General features: G+C 37.1%; 1 protein-coding gene across 9 annotated transcripts in view; it reads left to right on the forward strand.

The window, feature by feature from the left end:
• The window catches only part of Myo9a (myosin IXA), a 207,475-nt gene that overhangs the window by 95,918 nt on the left and 90,705 nt on the right, over nt 1–20,852 (forward strand). For all 9 annotated transcript variants that reach the window (XM_051197651.1, XM_051197652.1, XM_051197649.1 and 6 more), the window contains 4 exons: nt 3,260–3,394; nt 11,148–11,269; nt 14,335–14,476; nt 18,820–19,015. In XM_051197651.1, the coding sequence (XP_051053608.1) occupies nt 3,260–3,394; nt 11,148–11,269; nt 14,335–14,476; nt 18,820–19,015 (595 nt within the window). The remainder of the gene's footprint in view (nt 1–3,259; nt 3,395–11,147; nt 11,270–14,334; nt 14,477–18,819; nt 19,016–20,852) is intronic.

A 20,852-nucleotide genomic window follows, 5' to 3' on the forward strand; every position in this document is an offset into this window, starting at 1 on the left:
CACATTAGTCTGGAAGGAATCCACATCTTTTCATTTTCTGTGGAAACAAAAATAGAAATCCTTTTCCCCAGTAACTTGTCCTTCAACTTAAATTTTGGAGTCAAAGCATTTTTTTTTTTTTTTTTTTAGTTTAATATATTATTTTACATGTCCATCCCAGTTCCCTCTCCCTCCCTCCCTCCCTCGCTCCCTCCCCCCCAGTCCTCCCTCCCTTTTTCCCTCCCTTTTTACCCTCTCTGCCCTCTCACATAAACACCCTCCCCTCCCATCCCCCCACCCCAATTCCATATGTAGGGGAGTGCCATCCAGTTGGGGTCATGTAGATCTGACAGGTCCTGTGAAGTAGGGACTAGGGCTTCTCTCCTGTCTCTAGATTAAGGCAGTTATCCCTCCATGGGGGATATGTTCGCAAAGTTCTTTTGTGAACCAGGGATACATCCTGGCTCCACTGTCTGAGGTCTCTTTGACTGCTCAGTCCTTCTGGCTGAGACCCATAATCAGGGGGGCCTGAGTCAGTCCCATGCTGGCTTCCCAGCTATCAGTCTAGTGGCTGTTAGCTCCTCCTTGTTCAGGTAAGCTGTCTCTATGTGTAAAACCCTCCTCTTAAACAGTTTTCAAAACATCTTTTATATATATATGTACATATGTACATGTATATAAATAAAATTTGCTTACTGTGTCTCAGGACCAGTAGAAAGATTTTCCTATTTAACTAAGGGTGGGTTTTTTGTTTGTTTGTTTGTTTTGTTTTGTTTTGTTTTGTTTTTGTCTTTTGAGACAGGATTTCTCTGTGTCCTGAAACTCTGTAGACCAGGCTTGCCTCAAAATCACAGAGATCTGCTTGCCTGCGCCTCCCAAGTGTTGGGATTAAAGGCAGGGGCCACCACCATCTGGTTTAATCAAGGGTGTTATATCTCATGTTAGAATTAAATTAAGTTTAGGTTGTGGTGCATGCCTGTAATCCCAGCACTCAAGAGGCTAAAGTAGGAAGATGAGGATTTAGAGGCCAAGACCCATTTTCAAAGGTGGGAGGTAGTGGGGAGAGAAAGATGGAATGGTTCATTAGGTTTTAGTTTTTTTGTTGCTAGAACAAAATACCTGACAAAAGTAATAACATAAAGACACTTTATTTTGAATCACATCATGAGGGTACACCCCTCTCATCCTGGGTAAGTTGTGCCAGCAAAGGCTTGAGGTGGCTGGTCACATCTTATCTGCAGAATGGAAACAGAAAGAGATAGATTCTGGCTTCCTCTCTTCTATGTATTCAGCCTGAGACACCACCCCCATTCCCTGTACTCCAGCTGGTGGAATAATGCTGTCCACATTCAAGGTGGGTCTCCCCACTTAAGTTAAACTCTCTGGAAATGCCCTTAGAGACATGGCCTGAAATCTTTTTCTAGGAGGCTCTAAATTCTGTCAATGAATATTAATAAACTTGGTAACAGATACTAGAGTTGAATCTGAATCATTCATAGTAAGATATTAGAAAGGTAATACCTACAAGTCATTACAAGTCAAATATCTAGAAAGAGAAGAGTAAATATTTATGACCTCTGCTAAATAGCTAGGATTTGAGTGTTGTTACAGACACTGAACATGATGAAATTTAGTGGTTCTTTTTTTGTGGGGAAGGTAGGTAGGGTGGGACTTAATTACTTTTTAAACATTTTTTTTTTTTTAAATCTCCCTATAAAGTCCATGCAGGCCTTGGACTCAAATTCCTCCTGCCTCTGCCTCTAGAGTACCATTTTCTTTACATTTATCTATTTATCTACTCATTCATTCATTCATTCACTCACTCACTGACTCACTCACTCATTGACTCACTCACTCACTCACTCACTCAGTCATTCACTCACTCACTCACTCATTCATTTTGCATTTGTGTCTGTCTGAAGATCAGAGGACAACTGGCAGTCGGTTCTCCCATTCTGCTAGGTGGATTTTGCAGCTAGAATTCAGGTTGTCAGGTTGATGTCAAGTGTCTTTACCTACTGCACTATCTTGTGTGCCTGTTAATTTAGTACTGATGACAAAATTGTTTATTTGTGGTTGAGATCAAATTAAGAAGAATTACATAGTTGCTGTCTGGTGATGGTGCATGCCTTTAATCCCAGCACTTGGGAGGCAAAGGCAGGTGGATATCTGTGAGTTCCTTGTCTACAGATCAAGTTCCAGGACAGCCAAAGTAAACAGAGAAACCCTGTCTTGAAAAGCAAAACAAAACAAAAAAAGAATTACATAGTTTTCTGGTCATAATCAGAAACAACTTTATTCTGCTGATCTTTCACCTTGGTAGCAACCTTTTGATTTTCTCATACCTGTTGTTTCTTCTGTTTCCTCATAGGACTTAGGAATGTTTGAGTTTAGGGATTTCTTGGCTTTCTCATGTTAATAGTTCACTCACCCTGTACTTTGTGTATTTTGATATTGTAATGCAGAAATTACATATGTTCAAATGTGTATTATTGAAGAAATACTTACAATGAAAAAAGCTTACTTTAGTTAATTTGCCTATTTGCCTTAAGACCCGCAAACATGAATTCTCAGATAGTTGCAAATGCATATATACACTGCTGTTGGTAAGTTATGGTGATACCTCCTTCCTCCTGCTTACCCTGAAATCTACATCTACAAGTTGAGGGGGGAAAAAAAACACACTGATGTAAACGATCATGATAACCACTCTAACAGGAAAATATAGTTTGTTTTGATTGCCATTTTACATTTTGACATCTCTTACAAGTCTGTTTTCATAAAAATCCATTTCATGTCATGTTCAATATTTAATACATGTTCATGTATTTAAAAATATAAAATTTCTAAGAAATATGGGTATCATTACTGATACATTTCTAAATGAGTGCCTGCATGTGTGAATATATGTGGGTGTGAGTGTGTATCCATATGCATATGTGTTGATGCGCACAAATTCCCTGAAGCTGGAGTTACTGATGGTTGTCAGTCACCTGATGTGAGGGCAGGGAACTGAACTCTGGTCCTTTGCAGAGAAATTATGTGCTCTTAATTGCTGAGCTATCTCTATAGCCCCAAATATGCTTCCAAAATAATATTCAAGTATATTTTCCTGTTACAGTGGTTTTTATGTGATAATTTACATCAGTGATTAACCAATTATTGTATATTTTATTTGAATACTGGACAGCACCAGAACTGGACAGAAAGGAATATTTTATTATTTGTAATATGTATAAGTTGGGGATTTGTTTTTAAATAATTTTCTCTTGTTTTACAGACCTTGTCCATTGGTGTTCTTGATATTTTTGGGTTTGAAGATTATGAAAATAATAGTTTTGAGCAGTTCTGTATTAATTTTGCTAATGAACGTTTACAGCACTACTTTAATCAGCATATCTTTAAGTTGGAGCAAGTGAGTATCTATGTGTTTGTCCTCCTGTCCAAACTTTTGAATCTTTGTCATAACTTTCACATTTGCATTTTTATTCATAAGTGGTGATGGTCATATCACTCACTATAAGGAAATGACAAATCAGAGCAGAGATTTTCAGCCATGTCATACAGGAGTTTCTTCTTTTTTCAACAATTGCCAGATGGATGTATTAATTTGTATTTGTTTACATGTATTTTTGAATGAAAAGATACATGAATGTGATTTTGCTCTTTTTTAGTGGTGCTGTATTTTTATAACTCTTGGGTGTGGTTACTTATCTTTAATTCTTCTTCCTTTTTTATTTTTTATTTTGGTTTTTCCAGACAGGCTGTCTCTGTGTAGCTTTGGAGGCTGTTCTGTAACTTACTTTGTAGACCATGCTGTCCTCAAACTCACAGAGACCACCTGCCTTTGTTTCCCAAGTGCTGGGATTAAAGGCTGCCTGGCTCTTTAATTCATATTTAATTGCTTTCATCACCACTTTTGTGTGAGTGAGATCAAAGAATATTGAGTGAGCAGAGTGTGGATCCAAAAGTGTTTTCTGGGGTGGAGAGATGGTTCAGCGATCTGGAACACTTTTCCTCTTCTTGACAATCTGGATTCAGTTCCTAGCACTGACATGGTGCCTCACAACCATCTATAACTGCAGTTTCTGGAGATCTAATACCCTCTTCCAACTTCTGTGGGTCCCAGGCATTCACGTGGTGCACATAAATATATATATCCTGGCAAAACATTCACATACCTAAATTAAAGAAAATCTAAAAGGCATTTCTTATGAGAATCTCAAGAATATTGACTTCTTAGTTTTTATTACAATTATTAGGGGAAGAGGACTCAAAACATACTGGGTTTTCCTCAAGATATAGTTTGAAATCAGTTATAGAACCAGTTTATAACCCAGAATTTCAGCTAATATAGTGATGTGTTAGGTAACTGTAATAAAACTTATCATAAATTAAGGGAAATGCTAACTAATGGAATATAAATGCAAAATCCATAATAAAAGGTCTAATGAACAATTTTAAAGAAATTTCTACCTTATACTTCCACAAAAGTATAATGGTATGTACAAAAATGCCACACTAAAGTTCATTGCTTTGTATGTCAACTTAAAATTTTTTTATTATTACCTATATATTCATATATTTTGTGTGTGTATATGCATGCATGCTATGGCAGGCACATAGATGGAGACCAGAGGACAACCTTTTGGATTCAATTCTCTTCCTTTCTGTGGGCTATAGGGATTGAACTCAGACCATCAAGATTGTGTGGCAAGTGCTTTTTTCTACTGAGCTATCTTACTGGATGATTGATTGCTGTTAAAATAGCAACAAACCAAAATGCCAAGCTTCCACCATTGTTGCTTTTTGTCCTAGCTTTAAGCATATTTTTTGTTTGTTTGTTTGTTTTTTGTTTAAAGGATGGTTGCATAAGAGCTTTTAGGTTTGGCCATTTCAATGAATGCTTAAATTATTAAACATAATTGAAGTTTTAGAAATAATACATATTCATTCATTCATTGGTGTGTGTGTGTGTGTGTGTGTGTGTTAAATGTATGCATACTGGGATGTGTGTATGGAGTCAGAGGACATGGAGGCTCTGTCTTTGGGTCAAATTTAGGCTAGTTTAACTAGTCTCAGTAAATGATATAGAACTGTGAGTCAAGTTAGTATCAGAGATCATGTGTAATAAAAGACAAACTGAAAGGTGTCTGATATTTGAAAATACTCATGTTAGCATTTATAATGTTCAATTTTTCTTTTATATGCCCTGAATTATCCTTACAATAGTTGATTCATTCCTATAGTTGTTAGCTGCCATTTGGGTCCTTTGGAAGAGCAGTCAGTGCTTTATCTTCACCAATGAGCCCAAGCCTTATAATCTTACTTAGAAGTTTGTACCTAGCAGATAATTGTGTGTGTGGTATACTGGTGGTGTCAGACTAACCTTGTCTTAAGGATAGTCTTCCACATCCCACCCCACCTCACACTCCAATAAAAGCCCAAACAAAAAAGCTAAAAAGAGTGAATTGTAATGTTTTCCTTCAGATGAGTGAAAATATAGGTCTGTAAGGAAACATACCAGGAGAGCCAAGTATTTGAAGGTTGGTTTCTTTATGATAAAGGTTTCCTTGTTTTTGTAAACGTTTGCTGAATTAGTTGTTAGGGCTCAAAGAACAAAGTAGAATTTTCTGCAAAGTTGAATCCCATGATAACTGTTAACTTTAGGTTTAATGCACTCAGAGGTGTTACATGTTAGGAATAAAACAAGCTAGATCTATGCACCCTAGAAAGTGAAACTAAGTATAAGATCTTTCCACCCTAAAGTATGTCAAAACAGTAGGATGACTAGTATTCATAGCCATATGCTAATTCAGTCTTTTTAGATGAAGAGACCATTTTAGTGACACAATTACTTCTATTTATTTATTTAAAAACAAAATTCAAAAAAATGGAAAAAAGAGGGAAGGAAGGAAAGCATGGAAGTAAGCTAGAGTGGGTTAAAGCTAGGTGAAATGTCAGTACATAGTACCAAAGGTAGAGGAGGACTGTCTTGTCTAGATAAGTGATCTTAACAGACATGAACTTTTTAAAAGTATGGTGTTGCTGGGTGTGGTGGCAAATACCTTTAACCCCAGCACTTGGCAGGCAGAGGCAGGCAGGAAGATCTCAGAGTTTGAGGCCAGCCTGGTCTACAGAGCAAGGTCTAGGACAACCAGGACTATATAGAGAAACCCGGCCTAAAAAAACAAAAACAAAACAAAACAACAACAAAAAAACCCCAAACAACCCCAAAATAAGTAAATAAAATAAAGTAACTATGGTTTCCAGGAAAATTAATATTAGTAAGATTTAAATTTAATTTTATTATATGTGTTTGAATGTGTGCTTGCTTGATGTATGCCATGTGTGTACAGGAGCTTGAGGAGACTAGAAGAGTCAGATCCTAGAACTGGAGTTAGGCAGTTCCCAGCTGCCCAATGTAGATGTTAGTCATTAAACCCAGTCCTCTGCAAAAGCAGCAAGTACAATTAAACTCTGAGTTATCCCTCCAGCCCCATAAAGGAAAATTGTATGTAGATCAATGCATTTATTCTAAACTTCCTTTTAAGAAGGAATTTTCTTAAAATAAGGGGAATTCGGGACGGTGGTGGCACATGCCTTTAATCCCAACACTCAGGAGACAGAGGCCAGTGGATCTCTGTGAGTTCAAGGTTAGCCTGATCTACAGAGTTAGTTCCATGACAACCAAGGATGTTACATAGAAAAACCCTGTCTCACAAAACCAACAAAGTATAACAGACCAACAGAAAGATGTAGAAGATGATGGGGCTGGGGAGATGGTTCAGTGAAAAGAGCTATAGCTCTTCCAGAGGACTCAGGTTCAATTCACATGGCACCTTATAGCCATATGTACTCTAGTTCCTGATGATTCAACAACTTCTGTTGTTGGGCTCCAGGCACACACATGGTGCACAGACAAACATGACATTCAGGCGGAACACCCATGTTCATAAAGCAAAAAATGTAGAAAAATACAAGATGCCTTTTTAGTGCAGATCCTTTAATGAACCAATTGTAGAAAGCCAGCATTAGTAGACACTTAAAGCTAGAAGATTGACCTGTGACTACATGGTTTAATGAGTTTGCCACCTGCTATGAGCTTTGTATACAGTTAATGCAAGATTGACACTATTCAGAACCTCTTCTCACAGATATCCAGTGGAGGTAAAGCCTGGAAGCTAAGTCTGAATAATCTAGATTCTACTCTTTCAGAGTTTTGTTCATGTCTCATCTTTACCACAGTAATAGAGAGGTAGTCTAGGGACTTTTTTTGAACTATTCCTAGATGCCCAATCAACTTGCGGACTGTTGATAAAAGTATTGCTACCGATCCTTCTGCTACTAGGCACTCCTGGGTAACGCCTCCCCAGCATTCTTTTCATCTAGAGTATCTAGGTGTGTGGACCCCAAGGTATCTGTTTTATCCCCACTGATGTGTATCTTGGCAGTCTGACAGGCAAAGTTCTCGATGTGATCATCTCTATTGATGTCAATAGGACCAATGAGAAGCTCGTCTCATATATGTGACAAACCCTCACCCACCCCCACTCAGTGGGGTTAAAGGAAGCACTAATTTTTAGTATCATATCCCTGACTGTTTACAGGCTTAACAGGGATTTCTCAGTAGAAGGAGATTTTGAAATTGTTTCCTGGTGTATTCAGGACCTTGTAGCAATTCACTCATGGTCCCAATCTGAGCCAATGTGTTGCCTACTGTAAGTGTGGTCTCAGACAACTTGTTATGGTCTTTACCTCTTGAGCTGCCTTTTTCACCCTCTTCTCAGGGCAAGGAAGTTGTTGCATGTTTAAGGTTAGGTTCAGTCTTCACCTTCCCCCAGGTAAGTGTAATCCTTGTGCTTGTTGGATTGTGCAAAGGGTGCAGTGACAGTGACTGAGGACCCAAGATTGTCACTGCCATACCACCCAGTGACTTCAGATATTGTTGAGCCTGTACAGGAGTTGATTCATTATAGATACCAGCCACACTACTACCTCATATCCCGTGTGTGTGTGTGTGTGTGTGTGTGTGTGTGTGTGTGTGTGTGTGTGTGTATAACAGCAGTAGGTTTTCCAGAGGAAACAGTGGGAGACAGAAGACAATAGGATATTTCCCTTAAAACTAAAGTTTATTTTTAGGCCTGCTTATTAGTTGTATTCCTATTACAACAAAATGTTCAAAATGGAATGAAAAATGTGAAATAGTACTACTAAATACAATAATACAATTATTGTTGTTAATATTATTACTACTATTTTGGTTTTTTGAGATAGAGTTTCCCTGTGAAGCTCTTGCTGTCCTGGAACTCACTATGTAGTTCATGCTGGCCTTAAACTTAGAGATTTGCTTCCCTCTGCCTCCTAAGTGCTGGCCTTAAAGGTGTGTGCTACCACCACCACCATTTGGTTGTGAAATTATTTTTTAAAATGGGTGAATGTAAGTCAGTATATTACTAAATTTGACAAAGATAAGGACTTTTCTAGTTTAATATTTAAGTTGATCATGACATCTTTGTATTAACTGGTAAATTATGGAAAATTTTATTTGAATTGAATTATTGAAAGTTAAATATGCATGTTTTAATTTCTAGATTATGCACAAATAGTAAATGAATATAAAATCTTTACCAAATTAATGTAGATTATAAGTAAAGCAAAAATACCCAGGCAATCCAAACAAAAACCAAAGGAAGTATAAGTACCTGAGACTGGGGCTTGTAGTTCCAGCTATTTAGAAGGACCTGGGCAACAGTGACTGAGGACCCAAGTGAGAAGCAATGCTAAGAAAACAGGGTAAACAAGCAATGAGGAAATAGTAAGGCACCAGTTTAAGTACATTAAGTATAAATGAATTGATTGCTTTAGGAACTGAAAAACATCAGACTAAAAGCAAACAGTTTATCAGAGGCAGTCCAAGTATTATCACAAAGCTAAAAGTAAAATGGTATAAAAAGGTTTATCAAACATTAACAAAGTATTTGTGGTTCTATTACTGAGTATAAAAGGGAGTATCTCATACTGTTAAGAAAATCAGTTCTTTTTTTTTTTTTGTGTGTGTGTGTGTGTGTTTTCCTCCCTAGATCTGGCTGTCCTGGAATTTGCTCTGTAGACCAGGCTGGCATCGAATTCAGAGATCCACCTGCCTCTCCTTCAAAGTGCTGTGATAACAGGTGTATAGTCCCAAATTTATAGGTATCAGATAATATAGTTTCAAAATACATGAAGCAAAAATTAATAAAACTAAAACCAGGAAGATATACTTTTAAATGTAAATGGTTTATTTTAACTTTCTACTTGAATAACTTAATAGAACCAACATTCAAAACACACCAGTAAGGCTTTAAAAGACTTAAAGCATCAATAAAAATCAGTGGGTATAGGGTCTGGAGAGATGGATCAGTGGTTAAGAATACTAGCTGGTCCTCCAGAGGTCCTGAGTTCAATACCTAGCCACCACATGATGGCTCACAACTATCTGTAATGAGATCTGGTGTCCTCTTCTGGCCTGCAAGAATACACACAGACAGAACACTGTATTCATAATAAATGAATAAATCTTAAAAATTGATGGGAACCGGGCATTGGTGGTGCACGCCTTTAATCCCAGCACTCCGGAGGCAGAGGCAGATGGATATCTGTGAATTCAAGGCTAGCCTGGTTTACAGAGCCAGTTTCAGGACAAGCTCCAAAGCAATACAGAGAAACCCTGTCTTGAAAAAAACCAAAAAAAAAAAAAAAAAAAAAAAAAAAAAAAAAAGATGGGTACTTCTGTGGGTGTCCATTGCTCTCTGCCTTGCTTATCAATATGCTAGTTTCCCTGAACTCACTGATTATTGAGACCCAGTTAATGAAATGATATGTATGATATGTGGAATACTGAACCCCATCTGAAGAATACATGTTTTTCTAAGATCCTGTGGAATATTTACAAAATTAGTGACTATGTTTTTTGGACCATAAAGCAAGGGTCAACTTTCCAAGAGTTGACATATATTTTAGCACTATAATAAAATTAGAAAGATGCATGGTGCTCCTCCAGTACTTACTTGAAAGGTAGAGGCAGGAGGATCTCTGAGTTTAAAGCTAGCCTGGTCTACAGAGCAGAGTTCCAGGACAGCCAAGGCTACTCAGAGAAACCCTGTCTCGAAAAACCAAAAAGAAAAAAAAAATTTCCCCTTTAAGGCTAGGGATATAGCATTATAGGAAAACACTTGTTAGCATGTGTGGCATTCCCACAGTTCAGCACCCACTGCTGCCAAACAACTCAACCCAAAAAACCGAAACTAAGTAAATATGCATCTTAATAGTTTAGAAGATGAATACACTAGAAAGTAGTTAATCAGCATGGTGTGGGATACAGCTAATTTTATACCTAATAGAACATTTTCATGTTAAGAATCAGTGATTACTCCCAAAACCTTGGAAAATGATCAGCAAATGAAGTCCAGGAAATAATTCCATCCTTTTCTTTTTTGGGGCACTGGGGTGGTGTTTTGAGACAGGGTTTCTCTTTGTAGCTTTGTAGACCGGGCTAGTCTGGAACTCAGAGATCTGCCTGTCTACAGAGATCCTCCTGCCTTGGCCTCCTGAGGGTTGGGATTAAAGGCATGTACCACCATTGTTAGACTGTAATTCCATTCTTAATTACCGCAGATAAAAGAAAAACACTTTGGAGTAAACCTAACCAAGGAAGTGAAAGACTTGTAAGTGAAGTCTTGAAAACACTGGAGAAAGGAGCTAGGGGAACTTAGAGATGAAATGATCTTTAATGATCACAAATTGGAAGTATTACTATTGTAAAAAATAGCTATATTGTCAAAAGTATGATATAAATTCCCCATCAATGTCACTATTCATAGAAATAATTCTAAAATTTACACAGAAGCGCGAAAGACCCCAAGTAGCTGAAATAGTATCGACTACAAAGAATGATGCAGAAGATATCACTATATCTGATTTCAAGTTATAGTAAAGAGTCATAATAAAAAAACATGGTATTAGTACAGAAACATTTACATTGGTGTAATAGGCTAAGTGACCCAGATAAAACCACATGTAACTGCAGCCTAGTTAAAAAAACAAAAAACAAAAAAACCTTTGTTGTCATATGCATGTTATTTTCTGCAAGATAAATAAATTGATATTTTGCTACTTGTTTCTTCCAGGAGGAATATAGAACTGAAGGTATCAGTTGGCACAACATAGATTATATTGATAATACTTGTTGCATAAACCTTATCAGCAAAAAACCAACAGGACTGCTCCATCTTTTGGATGAAGAAAGCAAGTGAGTATAGTGCTTATCAGTTTCATAACTGATCATTGTGCTTTTTGAGTGGCTTCCTCTTCATTTGAGACAGAACCTCATTCACTGTGTAACTGTGGCCAAGTTGGGACTAGGACAGGGTAGCCTCAGACTCAACAGCTCCTTGTTCCTAGGCTCCTTACTTAGCTTTACAAGCATGTAACACCAACAAGCTTATGTCTAAGTAAGGATAAATGGTCTAATAGTGTTTCAATAGGGTTCTTCTGTGTATGTCTGGAAAAAATAAACATCTGTGTAGACTTTACTCCGGAGTAATTTCTTCCTTAAAAAGGTTGATGTTGATGTTAAAATTTTGATACATATTTCTTTCTTTCTTAATTTTTTTGGGGGTTTTTTTGAGATGGGTTTTGGAGCCTGTTCTGGAACTTGAACTTTAGACCAGGCTTGCCTCTAACACACAGAGATCCTCCTGCTTCTGCCCCTGGAGTGCTGGGACTAAAGGCGTGTGCCACCAATGCCTGACGATACATACTTATTTACTCTTGAGAATTTCATACGTTTATGCAGTGAAATATGGTCGCATTCATTGTCTCTTTCCCCCTTCTGTCTTCCTCTTTCCTTCCATATCATCTCCAGCACTCCATATTTCATGTCCCATTCCCTTTCCTACTTTTTTTGTTGGCATGAGAGATCCACGTGCCTCAGCCTCTTAGGTGCTGGGATTAAAGGAATGTGTGACCATATAACTATGGTTTTGTTTTATTAGGTCTAATTAGGTCTACCCAAATATGCATGGATGTAGTAGATCCATCCACTGGAGCATGGGAAAAATCTACCACTGGCCATATCCTGACATACATGTTTTTAAAAGATTTTTTTTCCTGCATTTCCCTCTTTTCTACCCATTAGACAGTCTTGCTACTGGACTGTTCTTGAAGTTGAGATCTTCCTGCTTCTGCCTCCTGAGTGCTGGTATTGCAGGAATTCAGTAACTCAGTTCTTAAATTTAGTTTAATTTATTTATTTACATTTGGGTGGAGTGTGTGTGCTTTTGTGCTTAAGTGGAGTTCAAAGGAAAACATGAAAGAAGTGATCCTGGGGAACAGATTGAAGTTGTCAGGCTGGGCATCAGATGCTGTTACCCACTGAACTATCTCATCAGCCCCTGAATTAAGTTTTACATAGGAAATGTGCTTGCTTTAAAATGAATAATTATTTTGAATACACCCTTTTTAAGTGCCAACCCCCCCAATACAAACAAACAAACCAAAGACAACAACACCACACCACTTATCCATGAGTGTTTGTTGACCATAGGACTTTGGGAGAACCTTTCTTTGAATGTCTGCCCTACTTATTTAGAAAAGTTTCTCCATTTTCTTTTTTTTTGGGGGGGATTGTTTTTGTTTGTTTGTTTGTTTTTATTTTTGTTCTTCGAGACAGGACTTTTCTGTGTAGCTTTGGAGCCTGTCTTGGAACTCAATCTATAGATCAGGCTGGCCTTGAATTTACAGAGATTCCCCCTGCCTCTGCCTCCCAAGTGCAGGGATTACCACTGCCGCCACCACCACCAACCACACTTTTCAAAAGAAAGAGAAAAATTGATCACATACTCTTTTAAATTACCCCCGAGGGTTAGGAAGTAAATAAATTGTTACCTATAGATAGTAGGTATCTTACTAGAAGAGGGAAACATTCTATGTGAGTTGTAGTTTATAGATGGTAGGCTTTTCCTAGGTTGGGATTTGGGATTGCTCACTCTTCACCTTCGTTATCCATACCTGTTCTGAGTAAGAACATCATACAGTTAAAGCACTGTTAAAGGAACATTTATTTTGACAATAGACTTAGTGGCTTGAAACACGGTAGGATTAATTGGTGATAGTAGTGTAGAACTATAGCTTCTTCAAACTGTAAGTTATAATCCTTAGTAGAATGACTTTAGGGTTTTGGAATGAGTGTAGAGAAAAAGTTTTTAGGACAGGGTAGTATTTGAATGCAAAAGCCAGCCAGTTACTAGAATAATGTCAGTGTTGAAAATCTACAAAAAGTTGGGTGGTGGTGGTGCCCACCTTTATAATCCCAGCACTCAGGAGGCAGAGGTAGGGAGATCTCTGAATTCCAGGCCAACTTGGTCTACAGAGTGAATTCAGCTAGGACTACAGAGAGAAACCTGTCTTTGAAAAATCAAGGTGGTGGGGAGAGGGAGAGAGGGAGAGGAGAGAGAACATACAAAGCCTGTTAACATTTGTTTAATTACTGTAGGATGGTAGGTTGTGTCTAAAGCAATTCTTTGCAGCATTTGATTCTATTAACACTGTTATACTTAGCATTGTGCTTATTTTGTGAACTAGAAAAGAAAACCAGTTATGAAAGATTACTTGGCTTGTTTCAAGATACAGACAGAAATGGTAATATAATCTGGGATGATTAAAAGCCAATAGCCATTCTCTTTCCTTGATCTATTTTTGTTATATTTTAAAATAATTTTACACATTAAGATTGATGTTTAGCATCTTTATAACCATGTCACAATATTACTCATTACCCATCCTTACGCTATTTTCTGAAAGTGTCTCCTTTTTTGTCAGTCATAGATCTTCTATATGAAGCTTCTAGTAATTAGTCACTTCCATCACTGTGATGAAAATACTTGAGGAAAGAAAGATAAAAGAAGGAAAGATTGCTGGGTGGTGTTAGTACATGCCTTTAATCCTAGCACTTGGGAGACAGAGGCAGGCCTGGCCTCCCTATCCTTCCTCTGAAATCTGGTAGAATCCCTCACAATTCCAAATCTCTTACATTTTACATATTTGCAAAACCAGCATCACCTGGTTTTGCTTCAAACTTTACTGTTGGGGCCCACTTATCCTTGGTTGTAGTAATGTCTTGAGCACTTGGACAGTGGTCATCTGCAAATGAATCTTGGGGAGACAGTTTTCTAGGAGTTCCTGTTTCAATAAAGCATGAGGAACTCATTAATTGTACAGTGTATATTAGACAACTGTAATTATAATGTACTTTAGTATTGTAGCATATAAATAACTACATCTTAATTATAATTTATTACCTCCCCCCCAATTCAGCTTTCCACAGGCTACAAATCAAACATTACTAAACAAGTTTAAACATCAACATGAAGAAAATTCTTATATTGAATTTCCAGCTGTGATGGAGCCTGCTTTTATCATAAAACATTATGCTGGAAAAGTAAAATATGGAGTAAAGGTCAGTAAATTTCTTACTGAATATGGTTTTAGAGCAGAGGTATTTTTTTTTTTTTTTTAAGTACAGAATGGTTTTTTTTTTTTTTTTTTATTCCTTGACAATTTTATGCATGTAAACATTGTTTCTTTTCTTTTTTTCACACAGGGATCCTCCTGCCTCTCCCTCCCAAGTACTGGGATTATTGGGACTCAAGGTGGCATCGCTGCCACCATCACCACCACTGTAAACATTATTTGTCGATGATAGCCACCCCCAACTCTTCGCCCAGGTGTATGGTTACTATGTCTAGTGGCATTCTACCTTCTCATGTAGTTTTAGGAGGCTCTGGATCAGTAGTAGTCTTTGGAGTCATTTTGTAAGGCTAGAACTAGAATTAAGATCTACTTTTCGTTCTTTTTTAAAAAAAATTATTTATTTAGTCATGTATTTTATATATATGAGTTACTCTGTCTTTATGCACACCAGAAGAAGGAATCTGATCCCATTACATGTTGTTGCTGAGAATTGAGCTAAGGACCTTTGGAAGAGAGTCAAGGGCTTTTAACTGCTGAGCCATCTCTCCAGTCCCAAGATTACTTTTCAAATTGATGTTTCTTCCAGGTGGTGATGGTGCATGCCTTTAATCCCAGCACATGGGAGCAGAAGCAGGCAGATTTCTGTGAGTTGGATGCAAGCCTAGCCTACAAATCGAATTCCAGTACAGGCTCCAAAACTACACAGAGAAACCCCGTTTTTTTTTTTTTTTTTTAAAAAAAAGAAAAAACAAAACAAAAAACCCAAAAGGCAAACTGATGTTTTTGCTGGTTTCCTTGTGCAGATAAATCTGTTAGGCCATTCTTGTATACTTTTTAATTCTAGAAGTACAGATCATGTCTCTGTCTCAGACTCATTGTTCATTCTTCTCATAGTTGATTTTTTTTTTTTTATGTGATACTTATAATAATCTTCTAGAAGCTTCTTTTCCTGGTATACCATTAGGTAGTTTCGAGCTTTCATGCTTGTTAGGTTTATTAAGATCAACCCCTGCAAGTATCTTATGTACCTGATGAGTTGATTAATTCTTAAATCTTGGGGAACTTAAACTTGCTACCTAAGACACCTAAGTTTCTATATAATACAGTAATAAAATGAAGTCTTGAGATGAGTGTCTCATTGTTTTTTTTTTTTTTTTTTTTTTCTGTTTTTGAGACCTTGTCTCATGTATCTCAAGACTAATTTCAGGTTTTCTGTGTAGCAGAGGATGTCCTTGAACTACTTCTCCTGCCTCTACATCCTAAGTGCTAGGATTACAGAGATCTGTCACCATGTCTGGCTGTGGTAGACATCCTAATTAAGGTCATTTATTTGTTTTCTGATTCATTTATTTAAGAATCATGCCTTTAATCCCAGCACTCAGGAGGCAGAGGCAGGCAGACTTCTGTGAATTTGAGGCTAGCCTGGTCTACAAATCGAGTTCCAGGACTGTAGAGAAACCCTGTCTTTAAAAAAAACAAAAACAAAAACAAAAAACTTACTGCTGGATTTGGTGGCACATGACTTTGATCCCAGTGTTCTGGAAGCAAAAGGCAAACAGATCTCTGTAATTTCAAGGCCAATTTAGTCTGTACATTAAACTTCAGGACAGCCAGGGCAGTTAACACAAAAAAACCTTGTCTTGAAAAATACAAAAACAAAACACAAAAAACATTATTTATTAAATACCACTTGTCAAATTATTAGTTCATTGTTTACAGTGATACAGTGATAAGCTATACAGACACTTGTAAGTCTATTATATTTATATTTATTTCTAGCTATGTGCTATAAATACATGTTTTCTGTGAGTTAAGTAATAAAGTAATTGTCTTTTAATTTGTAGATTCACAAGTCTCTCTCTAAAAGACCGATTTTTAAGTGAGGACCTAAAGTAATGTTATGCTCATGAGTTGAGATAGTGAATTACATGCTATAAAGTAAGAATGGAGTTTAGTTTGTTGAAATAGTAGATAAAAGGTGGGTGATATGAAACTTTTAAGGACAAGTGAGATAATGTGAATTCCAAAAGCAGACATTAGGTTACATCCTGAAGAGCTTCTAGGCCATATTAAAGAAGCTTAGGTTTTTTGTTTTTAATGGAGTTAAGGAGGTTCTTACTGTGTAGCCCATGCTGTTAGTGAAGTGATAGTCCAGTACCAGCCTTCTGAGTACTTTAATTACAGATGTTTATCACCAACCTCATTATTGGAGGTTAGTTTTTTTTGTTGTTGTTGAAATTATTCAAATCAAAGCCTGTCCCCAGAGGCATACTTCACCAAGACAACACCTTTTGAACCTACCCAAATAGCACCACCAACTGGGAACCAAGTATTCCAATGTCCCAGACTAAGGGAACATTTATCATATATTATACACTCCTGTTTCTGTGATGTTTGTTTGTTAACAAGTTGATTGAAACTAAAAGGCAATTTAAAATGTGTAATTATATACTCATTGAAGATGTTAAACAAAGCTAGAGATACTTCTGGAGATAAAAAGGGATATTTTACAATGACTAATGTGTTCATTTGATAAAATGTTAACCAAAAGTTGTTTATACCCAGTGATTTTGATTCAAACTATAGGAAGTAGGAAGAGACCAAAAATAGCTGTAGATTTAAAAATGTAGCTGTGTTAGAGTGCTTTTCTAGCATGTGTGATGTTCTGAGTTTAATTCCTAGTACCACAGAAGCCATAACAAAAGAAAAGTAGCTGTAGGCAGATCCACTGTTGTTCCACAAGGCACACACACAAGATGTTCAGCAGAAATATTGGGCAGTACTTTTAAAACAACTGTTCCAATTGCATGTCATAGGTTACTGGATATTTAAAGCAAAAGTCTTCTAATTAGTTGATGAATCAATATAGAAAATCACAACTAAAATTACTTGCCATTTTAAGATCTTTTTTCAACTGATAGGTAGAAATATGCAGTATTTTAAAGTTTGTAAGATCCAGTTAAATCATTTAAGACAAAATGCTTGACAAGAAATTAGGATGAAAAGTTGGAAATTAATTATATCAGATTCCATCTCAATAAACTTGGAAAACAACACATTGAACCCAGTAGTATGAGGACACGAGAAAGATCAGAAATCAATACAATAAAAAGGACCATAAAGAAACCAGTAAAGCTTCTAAGAGTGGTGGCATATACCTTTAACCTCAGCATTTCAAAGGCAGAGGTGGTAGGATCTCTGTGAGTTCAACCAGTCTGCTTACATACTAAGTTCTAGGACTACCCAGGGCTATGGAGTGATACTTTTCAAAACAAAACAAACCCACCAAAATTGAAACAAAAGAAATCAATGAAGTCTAATGTTAGTTACATTCCACATAATGTATTATAAAACATACACAAAGTGTATTATAAAAACAGTTGATAATGGGGGCTGGAGAGATGCCCAGTGGTTAAGAGCACTGGTTGCTCTCCCAGAGGTCCTGAGTTCAATTCCCAGCAACCACATGGTGGCTCACAACTATCTAATGGGACCTGGTGCCATGCAGTCAGAACACTGTATATTATAAATAAATACATCTTTAAAATAGTTAATAATAGAAACATAAAGGTATCAAAAACAACAAAGGTACTTCATTCTTATATTCATTCTCTGGCTGCCACAGATGTTTATAAAACACTAACTGGATGTTATCATTACATTTCTAATCCTTGTATCATTGAATGAAACAAAATAAAATTATGCTATAACTTTAGTATGTTGTTTGCCTAATTTCCCACCACTCTCACTTTTTCCTATCTTTTCTGCCCCTGGCTTTATTGCCTCTCATCCTCCCTCCCTCCCTCCCTCCCTCCCTCCCTCCCTCCCTCCCTCCCTCCCTCCTTCCTTCCTTCCTTCCTTCCTTCCTTTCTTTTTGCTCTTTTTTCGAGATAGGATTTCTCTGTGTAGCTCTGGCTGGTTGACCTGGACCTCACTCTGTGGACCAGGCTGGCTTTGAACTCACAGAGATCCTCATGCCTCTACCTCTGGAGTACTGGGATTAAAGGTTGCCACCACAACCTGTCTCCTATCACCACAGAGCACAAGGTCTTTTGCCTAGTTTTCTCAAGGTATTCTCTTTTTAGTTTTCTGAAAACCCCTTCAAATTGCCTGTCTAATAATCTACAATAAAATTATTGTGCTTACTCTGTATTTATTACATAATTCAGTAGCTGGCACTTTTTAGAAGGTATCTGGTCCAGGTAGCTACCTAGAATAGAATTCAGTGCTATAATTTCTATTTGCGTACCTTTCAAATCTTTCACCTGCTATCTTCCTGATATTTTAATTTAGTCTTTTTCACAATTATTGGTACTTTTTTTCTCATAGGATTTTCGGGAAAAAAATACAGATCATATGCGTCCAGACATTGTGGCTCTTCTGAGAAGTAGCAGGAACGCCTTTGTCTCTGGGATGACGGGAATTGATCCTGTAGCTGTATTCCGATGGTCAGTTCTTCGAGCTTTTTTCAGAGCTGTGGTTGCTTTCAGGGAAGCTGGAAAAAGACACATTCATAGAAAAAGTGGTAAGCTACCCTTGCTAGTATTCTGCCATGATAATAACTTTTGTTTTGTTCTGTTTTCTTGCCGTACTCTGGAATTGTGTCTCATAGTTGGTAAATCACAAGCACCTTTGAGTGTTTAAATGTACATTTCTGTATATGCGTAGACATGTATTGCTATATTTTCATTAATGAATATTGATAGGAGTAATGCATGTCTTAATTAGGGTTCATGTTGTGTGGTAAAACACCATGACTAAGGCTAGTTATAAACACGGGTCATTTTTTGTTTTTGGCTTTCAAGACGGGTTCTCGGTGGCTTTGGAGGCTGTCCTAGAACTAGCTTTTATGCCACTAATGCCCAGCAGAACACCTTTTCTTTTCTATTAAGGAATATTTTGTTCTTGTTTTTTTCTGTTAATCCTGTCTCATTTTATGGAATTTTTTAGTTTGAAATTTAGATTTTTGTTTCTGTGTGCTTCCTCTTTAAGCTACAAAACATTAAATTATATATTTTGTTTGAGGCCAATTTCATAGGCACTTGTGGCCCTTTGGAATGTGCTGTAGTATTTGCTGTAGCAGTATTCTTAGACCATTACTGCATGGTTAGAATTTTCTAAGTTCTGTGTAGTTGAGACATACTTTTAAGTGGAATTGTGAGAGTGCTCCTTTGTTCTTCTGTTATTTCCAAACTGAATTGTATGTACTTGTAATAAATCTTCAAAGTCAGCTTTTAAACTTCACTTCTTAATTTTAGGTTATAGGTGTAATCTCCTTGTTGAAATATGGATACAGTGTTTCTCTGTAACTTTGGAGCCCTTCCTGGAACTCACTCTGTAGACCAGGCTGACCTTGAACTCACAGAGATCTGCCTGTCCATGTCTCCTGTGTGCTGGGATTAAAAATGTGTACCACCACCCTGCTTCCTCTAAGTGATTTTAAGAGGTGATTTAAAAAAAAAAAAAAAAAAAAGATTTAAGGTATTTTTTTCCCCCTTTGAGATATTTAGTTGAAAAACAGAAAGAAAACAGGATGAAATAAAAATCAACAAAGCTAAATAGACCTATTGAGTAACATGAAGCATATCAACATCTGGCTATCCAGAAAAGAGAGTCATAAATAGTGTTTGAAGAAATCATGGCTATATATTTTTTTATATTTGATAAATTAACCCACTCATGCTAGGTTATCAGTAATGACAAGGAAGATGGATTCAAAGAGATCCAGACATAATTAATCATAATTAAACTATCTAGAGATAGGCAGGCCAGATAGCTTAACAGACTTAATAGATTGCTGCCACACCTGATGACCGAGTTCCTTTTCTGAAACCCACAGGAAGGAAAGGACCAACTCCTGCTAGTTGTCCTCTGAGCTCCACAGGCCTTGGCAAGTGTGCATCTCCCACCCCATGAATAAATGTAATTAAAAATGTAAAATAATAGAGACAATATGAAAAGCAAGTGGTAGTAGGAAAGTGATTCGTCGTGTATAAAGGACCTAAACTAAGATTAACAGATGATTTCTCATCAGACATCACTGGAGTAGAAGGTAGTAGAATATTACATATTTAAAATGTTGAAGGAAAAAAGATATAATAAATAATTCTGCCTCCCACAAAATGTCCTTCAGAATGATAGTGGTTAAGATATTCTGAGAGATAGCCAGGCATGGTGGTACATGCCTTTTATTCCTGCACTCAGGAGGCAAAGGCAGGTGGATCTCTTCAAGTTCTAGGCCAACAATATTTGGGAATTTGAGTGTCGTTCTTTCCAAACTGCTTCCTGCTATTAGGGAGCCCTGTCTTGGGGATCCTAAGAAGACCCAGAAATCCTGTCTTATACCAGCTGTTTTGGATGTT

Source organism: Phodopus roborovskii, unplaced genomic scaffold, assembly GCF_943737965.1.
Source record: "Phodopus roborovskii unplaced genomic scaffold, PHOROB, whole genome shotgun sequence".
Taxonomy (NCBI): domain Eukaryota; kingdom Metazoa; phylum Chordata; class Mammalia; order Rodentia; family Cricetidae; genus Phodopus; species Phodopus roborovskii.